Source organism: Chiloscyllium punctatum, chromosome 5 (assembly GCF_047496795.1).
Source record: "Chiloscyllium punctatum isolate Juve2018m chromosome 5, sChiPun1.3, whole genome shotgun sequence".
Lineage (NCBI taxonomy): Eukaryota > Metazoa > Chordata > Chondrichthyes > Orectolobiformes > Hemiscylliidae > Chiloscyllium > Chiloscyllium punctatum.
Window position 1 is genome coordinate 38,161,371 of NC_092743.1, and position 12,561 is coordinate 38,173,931.

The 12,561-nt window shown below is 41.1% G+C and overlaps 1 protein-coding gene across 1 annotated transcript in view; it reads right to left on the bottom strand.

Annotated features, from left to right (window-relative positions):
• Positions 1–1,600: 1,600 nt before the first annotated feature.
• The window catches only part of LOC140476993 (unconventional myosin-Id-like), a 143,344-nt gene continuing 132,383 nt past the window's right edge, over positions 1,601–12,561 (bottom strand). Inside the window, exon 22 of the mRNA XM_072570059.1 lies at positions 1,601–2,456. Coding sequence (XP_072426160.1) covers positions 2,300–2,456 — 157 coding nt within the window. The 3' untranslated portion in view covers positions 1,601–2,299. The remainder of the gene's footprint in view (positions 2,457–12,561) is intronic.

Genomic DNA, 12,561 nt, shown 5'->3' on the forward strand with positions numbered 1-12,561 from the left:
CATCAGTCAGTTTAGCTTGTGAGACCTACTTTGGAACATTAATTTTTTTTTGTTGACTTCAGGATTTTATGACCTAGCAAATTAGACAATTGTACTTCAAGTTTTTTGTTAGGAATTTCTGGACTGAGAGATGTTTTTTAGGCGTAAGTAAAACTCACATAGAAAGACAGACTTTGTTTTCAGATTTACTTGGTTTCAGTGGTTCTGTGAAGTCCTTGCATGGAAATATTTGTATTGAGCAGTACGCCTGGTAAGGAGGGTAAATAGTAAAACTAGATTGCTTTAGAGTAAGAAGTTAAAGAGAGCACCAAACCAGTAGTGTTGGGATAAAACATGGTGGCTCAGTGGTTAGTGCTGTTGCCTCACAACACCAGGGACACCAGGTTCAATCCCAGCCTTAGCTGATTGTATGGAGTTTGCACATTCTCCCTGTGTCTGCATGGGTTTCTTCCCACAGTCCAAATATGTGCAGGTCAAGTGAATTAGTCATTCTAAACTGCCTGCTTCAGGTTTCTGAAGAAGGGCTTATGCCTGAAACATCAATTCTCCTGCTCCTTGGATGCTGCCTGACCTGCTGTGCTTTTCCAGCAACACATTTTTCAGCTCTGATCTGCAGTCCTCACTTTCTCCTAGTTGATTCTAAATTGCCTGTACTGTTAGGTGCATTAGTCAGAGGGAAATGGTTCTGGGTGGGTTACTCTCCAGAGGGTTGGTGTGGACTGGTTAGGCCGAAGGACCTGTTTCCACACTGTAGGGAATCTAATCTAAAACACTGATGAGGACTTTAAGCTGAATTTGTTAAAGTTGGTTAATGATAGTATATTCATGGCGCTATCCTAGGTTCCAGTCAAGGTGTTAAAGTCATAGTTACCTTAAACTTATCAGTTTTAGAAAAAAGGATTCTGGTGAGCACTGAACAACAGCTGTTGTTGGGTACTGTGCAAACATTTTTTAAAAATTTGTAGAGAGGTGATTTGTGATTCATGGGATTATACTTTTACTGTGTGTTTAAAGCTCTTTGAATTTGTGTTGCAACTAGGTAATTTATCTTCACTTATTTTAATAAATAAGCTTCAGTTTTACAGTTAAAACAAACTCTACTGCTGTCTCAGTGAGAGGCCACCTCATTGAAACCATTACAAAACATGATCTATCAAGCCAGATTACAGTCTAGGAGCTGAATTGTCCGGTTATAACATTAGCTGGGAATTAAAACACCACTGTAACTGGCAGTGGGGAAACTCTACTATCTTTAGTTTAAGCAATAAAATCTTTGAAATCCACAATTGACTACATCCATATTTAATTAGGTATTTGCTGGAGATCTGATACTGTCTGTAGTCCAAAGGCCACAAAATCACATGATTTGTGGTAGCTATCTTAAAAGCTCAGGTCCAAACTTTATAAAATATCCATTGAAAGTTTATAATACGATATGTCTATATTTATCATAGGAGGTAGCAGATGAAGGCAGAGGAGTGTGAAATGATACATTTTGGTAAAAGAATTATAAGAATCAATATAAAAAAAGAGGATAAAATTCCAAAAAGAGTGCACGGACATGAAGGGTTCATATGCACAAATTTGGATCCATGGCTTCATCAACACGAGCAGAGTGTATGAATGCAAGAAAGTTACGTAAAGCTGTATCAAATGTGGACTCAGCCTTAACTGGAATTTTGGGTCTAATTCTGAGCGCCACACTACAGGAAATATGTTAAGGATTCAGAGGTGGTGCAGATAAGATTTATGAGACCAGCTCCAAGTGGTAAATTTCCATTGCTTGGATAGACTGGAGAAGCTTGGGTTGCATTTCTTACAGAAGGTTGAGGGGAGATTTGATGGATGTCTGCATAAATATGTGGAGTCTGGACAGACTATGCAGGGAGAATTATATCCCTTTAGTAGAACGGTCAGGAACCAGGACGTACAGATTTAAGGTAATTGGCAAACAAGCCAACAATGACATGAGAAGAAAATACTTTTAAAAAACAGTAAGTAGTTAGGATCTGGAGTAGCGCTTGAAGAGAAAAGCATTGTACAGCTGCAGGGAAGGTTCAGTCTTTCAGTCAGAGGGGACAGACTGGATGGGCTGAATGGTCTCCTGCTGTGCTGTAACCATTTTATGGTATGATTCTATCACTCATGCACGTGATCACTTGTAAAGTTTGAAAACTAATTTCCCAGGACAGAATATTCACCAGAATGGAAAGTACTTGAATCTTTTATTCTATATAAAAACATCACAATAAAGACATTACTCAGTGTGCTACAACTGAAATCCTTAGTCTCATGAGTGCTATATTCCTGGCCAGTACAATGTGAAGCCTGTATGATTTTTCTTGAAGTCGGGCTGCGTTTGTTCAATTCTCTCCTCCACCAACACTGTGCGTTTTTTACCGCGCATGTTGCAATTGATTGGGTTGCTGACGTTGACCTGCAGAGGCATCTTATACCTGGAAGGATGAAAGAGGAAGCAATGAATGGTTAGAAAGAAATCTCTGATTAGAAATTTTGGAATTGAATGTATGGTAAATCTTGTGCTTCTAGTGCCTTAGATGGCAAAGTAAATGGTGAGTTCTAAGGCACAAAGGGATTTAGGAATCCTAGTTCAGGATTCTCTTAAGGTTAACGTGTAGATTCAGATGGCAGTTAGGAAGGTAAGAAAATGAGAATGCAAGAGAATGGATGAACTGCTGGTACTGTATAAAGCTTTTGGCACATTTGGCATATTGTGAGCAGTTTCTGGCCCCGAATCTAAGGAAAGGTGTGCTGAAGGGGGTCCAGAGGAGGTTTGCAATAATAATCGCAGGAATTAAAGGATGGATTCCCCGGAACCCGAGAACTCTGTGGGAAGCTGGAGAGGTGATTGCTGGGGCTCTTGCTGAGGTATTTGTATAATCGATGGTCGCGGGTAAGGTACCAGAAGACTGGAGGTTGGCAAATGTGGTGCCACTATTTGGGAAGGGTGGTAAAGACAAGCCAGGGAACTATAGACCAGTGAGCCTGACCTCAGTGGTGGGCAAGTTGTTGGAGGGAATCCTGAGGGACAGGATATATATGTATTTGGAAAGGCAAGGACTGATTAGGATAGTCAATATGGATTTGTACATGGGAAATCATGTCTCACAAACTTGATTGAGTTTTTTGAAGAAATAACAAAGAGGACTGATGAGGGCAGAGCAGTAGATGTGATCTATATGGACTTCAGTAAGGTGTTCGACAAGGTTCCACATGGGAGACTGATTAGCAAGGTTAGATCTCATGGAATACAGGGAGAACTAGCCACTTGGATACAGAACTGGCTCAAAGGTAGAAGATAGAGGGTGGTGGTGGAGGGTTGTTTTTCAGACTGGAGGTCTGTGACCAGTGGAGTGCCACAGGGATTGGTGCTCTACTTTTTGTCATTTACATAAATGATTTAGATGCGAGCATAAGAGGTATAGTTAGTAAGTTTGCAGATGACACCAAAATTGGAGGTGTAGTGGACAGCGAAGAGGGTCACCTCAGATTACAACAGGATCTGGACCAGTTGGGCCAATGGGCTGAGAAGTGGCAGATGGAGTTTAATTCAGATAAATGCGAGGTGCTGTATTTTGGGAAAGCAAATCTTAGCAGGACTTACACACTTAATGGTAAGGTCCTAGGGAGTGTTGCTGAACAAAGAGACCTTGGAGTGAAGGTTCATAGTTCCTTGAAAGTGGAGTCGCAGGTAGGTAGGATAGTGAAGAAGGCGTTTGGTATGCTTTCCTTTATTGGTCAGAGTATTGAGTACAGGAGTTGGGAGGTCATGTGGCGGCTGTACAGGACATTGGTTAGGCCACTGTTGGAATATTGCATGCAATTCTGGTCTACTTCCTATCGGAAAGATGTTGTGAAACTTGAAAGGGTTCAGAAAAGATTTACAAGGATGTTGCCAGGGTTGGAGAATGTGAGCTATAAGGAGAAGTTTAACAGGCTGGGGCTGTTTTCACTAAAGTGTCGGAGGCTGAGAGGTCACCTTATACAGGTTTACAAAGTTATGAGGGACATGGATAGGATAAATAGACAAAGTCTTTTCCCTGGGGTTGGGGAGTCCAGAACTAGAGGGCATAGGCTTAGGGTGAGAGGGGAAAGATATAAAAGAGACCTAAGGGGCAACTTTTTCACACAGAGGGTGCTTCATGTATGGAATGAGATGCCAGAGGATGTGATGGAGGCTGGTACAATTGCAACATTTAAGAGGCATTTGGATGGGTATATGAATAGGAAGGGTTTGGAGGGATATGGGCCAGGTTCTGGCAGGTGGGACTAGATTGGGTTGGGATAGCTGTTCGACATGGACAGGTTGGACCGAAGGGTCTGTTTCCATGCTGTACATCTCTATGTCTCTATCTATGAATGAAGGGCTTGTTATATAAGGAGCAATTGAGGAATTTGGATCTGTACTCAGTGGGCTTTAAAAGGATGATGGGGGAAACCTAATTGAAAGTAACAGGATATTGAGACCCAGAATAGAATGGACGTGAAGAAGATGTTTCCACTAGGAGACTAGGACATGACGGCACAACCTGGAATGAAGGGATGACCCTTTAGAACTGAAATGAGGAGGAATTTCTTCAGCCAGAGGGTCATGAATCTGTGGAACTCATTGCTGCAGAAGGCTGTGGAGGCCAAGACCTTGAGTGTATTTAAGACAGAGATAGCAAGTTCTTGATTAGTAAGGGGATCAAGGGTTACGGGGAGCAGGCAGGAGAAAGGGGTTGAGAAACATATCAGCCATGATCAAATGGTGGAGCAGACTTGATGGGCTAAATGCCCTAGACAGCCAAAAAGAGATTGCAGAAGGATGTAAGCATATGTGTGGTGAAGGACAAGGCAGATGCAATACAGTTCAGCAAAGTGTGAAGCGCCCATTTTAGTAAATGGAAACAGAATTGTTATGAATATTAGAGGTACATTCACAGAGTGTATTCAGAAAGACCTGAATATCCATGCATATGAACACAGAAATGAAACAGGTCGATATGGCAAGAAATTAGGAGGCAAATGGTATGTTAGCTTTCATTACTAAGGAATTAGAGAAAAAGAATAAATATATGTTGCTACAATTATACAGTGTACCCGTGACACCACACCTGGAGTTCTGCGTGTGGTTTTCAGTCTCCTTGCCTGAAGCATATACTTGCCTTGGAGGGAGTGCAACAAAGATTGAGCAGGGAAGGTTTTGGCATGAAAGCAGAGGATTAGTAGGCTGGGCCTATATTCCTTGGAATTAGAAGAGCAAGAGATGATCTCATTGAAACATAAAAAGATTTTTAAAAACTGTTTATGCAGCATTGCTTCAAAAACAATTCTCTAAACACACAGGATGCTATTGCGTGATCTGTGCAGGAATGTCCATTGATATCAAAATTAGGCTTAAAAATATAGTTATTGGCATTCATTAGTACTGCCATCCACCAAGCAATGTAAAAACTTGTATGTCCTGTTCACAATCAATTAACCCCTCCTCAGTCTGCTCTTGATCATGAATAAAACAATCGGAAGAGTCCCCAAGTTTATTCATTCACGGGATGTGAGTATCACTGGCTAGGCAAATCTTTATGGCGAGGTACATCTTTAATGTTCAACTCTACTTGCCTGGAGAAGGTGTCCTTTTGATCTACTACAGTTTATTTAGTGTAGGCACACCACAGTTAGGGAAGGATTTCCAGGATATTTACCCAGTGACAGTGAAGGAACAGTGCTACAGTTGTCACTCACGATGGTGTGTGACTTGGAGGGGAACTTGCAAGTGGTGGCATTCCCATGTATTTGCTGTCCTTGTCCTTCTAGATGGTGGTTGTTGTGGGTTTGAAAGATTCGACCTAAGGAGCCTTGTTGAACTTCTGCAGTGCATGTTGTAGATGGTAGACATGAATGCCAATGTGTGCTACTGCTGGAGGGAGTGAGTGAAGTTGGTTTGCCAGTCAAGCAGCTGCTTAGTCCTGAATAGTGTCCTGATTCATAAGCATTGTTGGAGTTACACTCAATTAGGAAAGTCAGTAGTATACCATCACACTTCTGATTGTACCTTGTAGACAGTAGACAAGCCTTTACAAGGTGAGTTACTCACCATGAAGTTGCCAGATTATGGTTTGCTCTTTTAGCGAGAGTATTTTTATGGTTAGTCCTGTTTCTGGTAAACGGATTCTGATTAGATTCCCTTTGGCTCAACCAGTCCACACTGACCCTCTGAAGAGTAACCCACCCAGACCCATTTCCCTCTGACTAATGCAGCTAACACTATGGGCAATTTAGCATGGCCAATTCACCTGGCCTGCACATCTTTGGACTGTGGAGGAAACCCACACAGACACAGGGAAGATGTGCAAACTCCACACAGACAGTCACCTAAGCTGGAATTGAACCTGGGACCCTGGTGCTGTGAAGCAGCAGTGCTAACCACCGAGCCACTATGCCACCCACTGATGAGAACCAAAGGACTATGATTGGATTCTTTCTTGTTGGGGATGGCCTCTGTGTGGAGTGAATGTTATTTGCCACAAGTCTACCTCAGACAGAATGGAGACTGAACCCCATGCCACTGTCCTAAATGTGATCCTTATATTAGCAGTCTAGTCAACAGATTAAACTGCAGCACCTCAAATCCCTAACTATAAAGGTAAGTTTAGCGCCTCATTAACTCTGATAATGCAGCTGGCTTGATTTAAAAAAGGCTTACTGTGGGTGTTCAAAAATACTTTACTACAGAGATCCTTTCGGGTCCCACAATGGTAATCCAAGCCAATGGTAACCTGAGACTCCTATCCTTCATGTTGATAACCCACCCTGTAACATTACAACGATGGGAGTGACAACTCTGGCCTATCTTGAGGCTTCTATCTGACAAGCAACACTAGAAAGTCTTGTTTCGTGACATACAACCGGCCTGCATGATTGAAGGGAAGTTGGGGATTACTTCACTGCAAGAACAGGCAGCCAATCACGCTCATCTGTTGGTTAGTCAAAACCGACCCTGATTCCAGGTGCAGGAGGGGGATTCAAGTTTCTTAAACAAACACACATAGATTCTGGTGGAATGCATTCCATGTTTGTATCAGATTTCGGCATAGACTGGTTGGACCAAAGGGTCTGTTTCTGTGCTGTGTGACTTTATGATTATCAGTGTTTATCAAAAAGTGATTATCAAAAGGATGAAGTAGAGATTGAATTTTGTCCGTCACTCACATATTCTTATAAAATGTGGATTTAAAAAGAAATCAGCAACTGATAGGAACAGGAACAGGAACGGAAACAGAGAGAGAGAGAGAGAGAGAGAGAGAGAGAGAGAGAGTCAAAGACTTAACTGTTTCCCTCTATAATGTGTTCAGAGAATGGGTTTATTCAGATAATCACAGGGCCTCTTGGTCAAATTGTCCCTTAGGTTCATCCAAGGCTGCCGTTGCACAAAAGAAGCGCTGTAGCATTCTGACTCTTCCACTACTGTGCACCCTGCTTTTCCTCCTGTTCGTCTCAAAGAAAAGAGTTAGCTTCTGTGCAATCCTGCTTAGACATGATAGCATGCTATTGCCACAGACAATTCTTGAATTCATCAGGAGCCTAGTTGCTGTAGAAGCCTTGGCTAATGCATCATTGCGGAACGTGTCCCAAGGTTCACAGTCTGACTGGATCTTTCCCTCTATTTGGGAGCAAAAATCAACATTAAAGGTGTTGGGCAGAGATCAGTGCCTTTGTGACAGTTTTAGACTCTAATTGCTGAGTTCTGTGTTACAAGTACTGACTCACAAGACAAGCTATCTAAGGTTCTCTTCTCATCTCTTGAAGGCATTGAGTCTTGCTTGTGTTGTGTTCCCATTCACCCCAATTCAAACAGAGCAATGGGGATATGAGCTTTCAGAACTCTGGATGGGGGAGGGGATGCTTAGATAATATGTCAGTGCTCGTTGAAGAGAATCAGCTCAGGACACAAGGTAAAGTCTCACAGTGACAAATGCATGAGAACAGATATCTCCTTGGCAGTTCCCATTCCTAAAAACAGAGATTGTGACAACAGCAGAGGTCATAATTGAGAAGCAATGCCTCACTGAATAGGGAGGTAGAAATCTGAAAATTTCCCTACAATCAGTATTTTTGGCTTTTGTATTTTCTTGAGTTTAAACAACTCAAGAAGCGATCCGCTTGAGATGTTTATAATGATAAAGAGATATGATAATTTGATTAGTATGGAAAATAGATTTTCTCTGGTGGAGAAAATCCACTACCAGGTAGCATACCCTAAAATTAGAGGCAGATGGTGCAGGATCGAAGGCTGGAAGTATTCACACAGAAGGTTGTTGAAATCTGTCACATTCTCCCTAAAAGGCAGTTGCTGCTGGTTTAATTTTAATTGATTGATACAGAGGTTGATAGATGTTTATCAAATTATTAAAAGATTTGCAGAAAAAGGTGGTAAATGGAATTGAGATTAGCGATGATCAATGCATATGGAAGAACAGATCTATGGGTCGCAATTGTCTTCTCCTGCCCATTTAGTCCAGTCCCTGACATTGATATTAGGAAATACACTGAAAGAAGAGAGCAATTTGGGGGATGCATGTGATAATATCCCTGGACTAGTAATCCAGAAGCCTAATACACTGGGGGCAGGCGTTTGAATCCCACCATGGCAGATGCTAGCCTAATGGCAATCATATAACCATTATTCATTTTTATAAAACTCATCTGATTCATGAATGTCCTTTAGGGAAGGAAATCTCCTGTTCTTATCTGGTCTGACCTACATGTGACTTCAGAAACGCAGCAATGTGGTTGGGAATTGGAGATGGACAATAATACTGGCCCAGCCAGTGACACCTACATCTCATGGATGAATTATATATATAAAAAAAATCAGGTAGCAACAGATGGAGATAAGGTCAAATGTTTTGCAAGGTTTAGATTAGATTACTTACAGTGTGGTAACAAGACCCTTCGGCCCAACAAGTCCACACCAACTCGCTGAAGCGCAACCCACCCATACCCCTACATTTACCCCTTCACCTAACACTATGGGCAATTTAGCGTGGCCAATTCACCTGACCTCCACATCTTTGGACTGTGGGAGGAAACTGGAGCACACTCAAGCAGACATGGGGAGGATGTGCAAACTCCACACAGTCAGTCGCCTGAGGCAGAAAATGAACCCGGGTCTCTGGCGCTGTGAGGCAGCAGTGCTAACCACTGTGCCATCATGCCGCCCAATGGTTTACATCCAATGAAATTAATTAGGTATTTTTCCAAACCACCTGTCTGGAGACATTATGACATAGCTCTGGAACAAGTGGGCTTGAATCCAGACCTCCTGGCTCAGAAGTAAGAACACTGTCATTTTGTCACAAACACTCCGTCCAATGACATTAATTGACTCAACTTAGGCAATGGGTTGAAGCTTTCACACTTCAGTTCTCCATAGTTTATTTAAACACCCAACAAATTAAATGTTGGAAAAGCCTATGGTGTTTCCTTTTAAATTTGGTAAAGAGAATGAGAAAGAACTTGTATTCATATAGTACCTTTCACAAGCACAAAATTCCCATAAATTTAGAAAGTTACTTTCGAAGCATTGAGGCCTTCCAGAGGAGAGAGAAGCTTGTAGGGTTTCTTTCAAGGTAATGCCTATCTTATAGAATCCATGATGTGGAGTTGCCAGTGTTGGACTGGGGTGGGCAAAGTCAGAAGTCACATGACACCAGGTATTAGTCCAGCAGGTTTATTTGAAATCACAAGCTTTCGGAGCATTGCTTCTTTGTCAGGTAAAGTCTTCATCCGATGAAGGAGCAGCGCTCCAAAAGTTTGTGATATTAAATAAACCTGTTAGATTTTAACCTGGTATCCTGTGGCTTCTGACATAGAGAACCCATAATTAGTGACTAAAACTGACAAATGTCAGCAATGAGATAATGACCAGTTAATTTATTTTCATGATTTTTATTCAGGAAGAAAAGCATTGGCTGGGATACGAAGGAGAGCTTCTCTGTTCTTCATCAAAGGGAGCCTTCTGAATAAACGTTTGATGTGAAAAAAATGCATCTTTGCCTGTGTAGCATTCCATCACTGAAGTCGGTCTATATTTTGTGCTCAATTCTCTGGAATGGGCCATGAATGCACAGCCTTCTGACTCAGTGGTGAGACTGCATATGTTTAGCTTCTTTACTCTTTGGAGTTTGGAGTAGAGAGAATCAAGAGTATGACATGAAGTTTCCTATGACATTTATACAGCAGGAGGGAGGGGAAGGTGATAAACTCCTGCCTTTCAGCCATGCCATTGTTTGGATAAGATGTTAAGCCAGGCCTCAGCATGTTTGGGTGAATATAAAGATCTCAAGGCAGGACTGAAACATCCAAAGCTCTCTTGGCTTCCACTAATACTATCAAACCACCCTCTATTCCTCACAAACTATAAGCTCATTGTTATTTATGGGATATTTGCAGTACGAAATATTACATTTCCTTACCTACAACTTAAAAGTAAATTATTGTATGAAAGGCTGGTTGAAGTTTTGGAAGAAAGTATTGACAATAATGTTTTCACATATTAACAAATATGTGGCACACTGATGCAGTCAAAGACATTTAAGTTACCATTTCATTTTTAAATGGGCTGTATCCTTGTCAACCTAATCATTTAAGAACTCAAAAGAGATTTGTAAATGCTTATTGTCAACAATGGGATATATTTCCTGTTTGCTGGATCTGATTTTCTGTTAGATTATAAGTAAATTAACTGAAAATCTTGTGAATGGTTAATAAGACTTGTGACTTCTCAACTTATCAAAACTCGGTCCAAATGCGTGGACTCTTACGCTGGGAGCATTCAGGAAAATACAACTAATATAAATAGCTCTTAAAAGTATGAAATCTTAGAAGGATTTGGATGGTGCTTTGTGTCTACATCATTTTGTTTCCCTACTCTGGGCTGAAATCCTCCCAATACAAAGCAAATGGAATATGTCTCAGGCCATATTCACAGCCTAATATCATCTTAACTTGAATGCTCACCCAGCAGATTCTTTAATCAGTGCTGAATCTCACCCAGGAGAAATTAAAGAGTTTATAGGCTGTATTGGTTTATTGAAAATAAAAAAAAACAGAAAATGATGGAGAAACTCAGCAAGTCTGGCAACATCTTTGAAAAGAAAAACAAAATTTGCATTTCAAGTCCAATATGAATCTTCTTCAGCATTATTTTACCTACGCTGGGTGACCCAGTATAGAGTGAACATTGTTTAGTATCTAATATGTGCTGTACCTGCCCCAGGGAGCATTTGACGTAAATAACGTGGAGCATGCTTCCGCCTTCACCACTTCCTGATGCTGCCTGGCTTGCTGTGTTCTTCCAGCCTCCTGCCTGTCTACCTTTTTCTGTACTTAGGTTATATTTCTAACCTACTTTTATTTCTTACTTATTACTTTATAAGAACTGTAATGTTAAACTTCTGACTTATTTCTTTATTTTTATATTCTTTGCCCAAGATTTTATACTTACCTACCTTTGTACCTAAGATGGCGCAATGAATGGTGACATTGTAAACTTTTCACAGTACTCCTGTATCTCTGTACTTGAGTACACATAACAATAAAACCTAATTGTAATTCTGTCTAAGCGTAGTAATTGTCAGTTTATCATGCTTTCAATAGTTTACATACAGTGTGGAAACAGACCCTTCAGCCCAACAAGTCTACACTGACCCTCCGAAGAGTAACCCACCCAGACCCATTTCCCTCTGACTAATGCACCTAACACTATGGGCAATTTAGCATGGCCAATCACCTGACCTACACATCTTTGGACTGTGGGAAGAAACCGGAGCACCCAGAGGAAACCCACGCAGACACAGGGAGAATGTGCAAACTTCAGACAGACAGTCGCCTGAGGCGGGAATCAAACCTGGGTCCCTGGTGCTGTGAGGTAGCTTTGCTAACCACTGAGCCACCATGCATCCATTTCTAAGATCAAGCACCTTGATAAGTACCAAGGAAAACATGACATCTTTAATTAAGGGGATTGCTTTGCATCCTGGATATTTAAATAAACAACATCAAGAAAAAGGGATTTTGGATCCCCATGAGATTCCCTTCCACACCAGCATTTCTCTGGGTATTAAATGAATTATTGGTTTAATTAAATAGCTTATTGACAAGAGGAGGATCATGTTCCCACTAGAAGCCTTCAATATGGCACACAGAATTTGACAATAAAGGAATGAACAAATTGCAGATTTAAAAAAAAGCTCTTGATCACATTTTCAAGTTATCCCAGCTGATTAATCACCAGTCTGGATATAGTAATATGTTACTGAGTAAGCAATCAAGCAAGATGTCAGTTCAGACTCCACCACGGCAATTCATAGCATTGAAAACAACTTGCTCATTTCCAGATAAAAGGCAGATAATTATATGAAAATTGCTGGATTGCTTTAAAAAAAGACAACTTGATCACAAATGCTCTTCAGCAGAGGTTACAATTTAACATTGTTCCTGGCCTGGACAGTGTGACTGCAACGTTATACCAGGTAATTGAAACCTTAAGTATTTGGG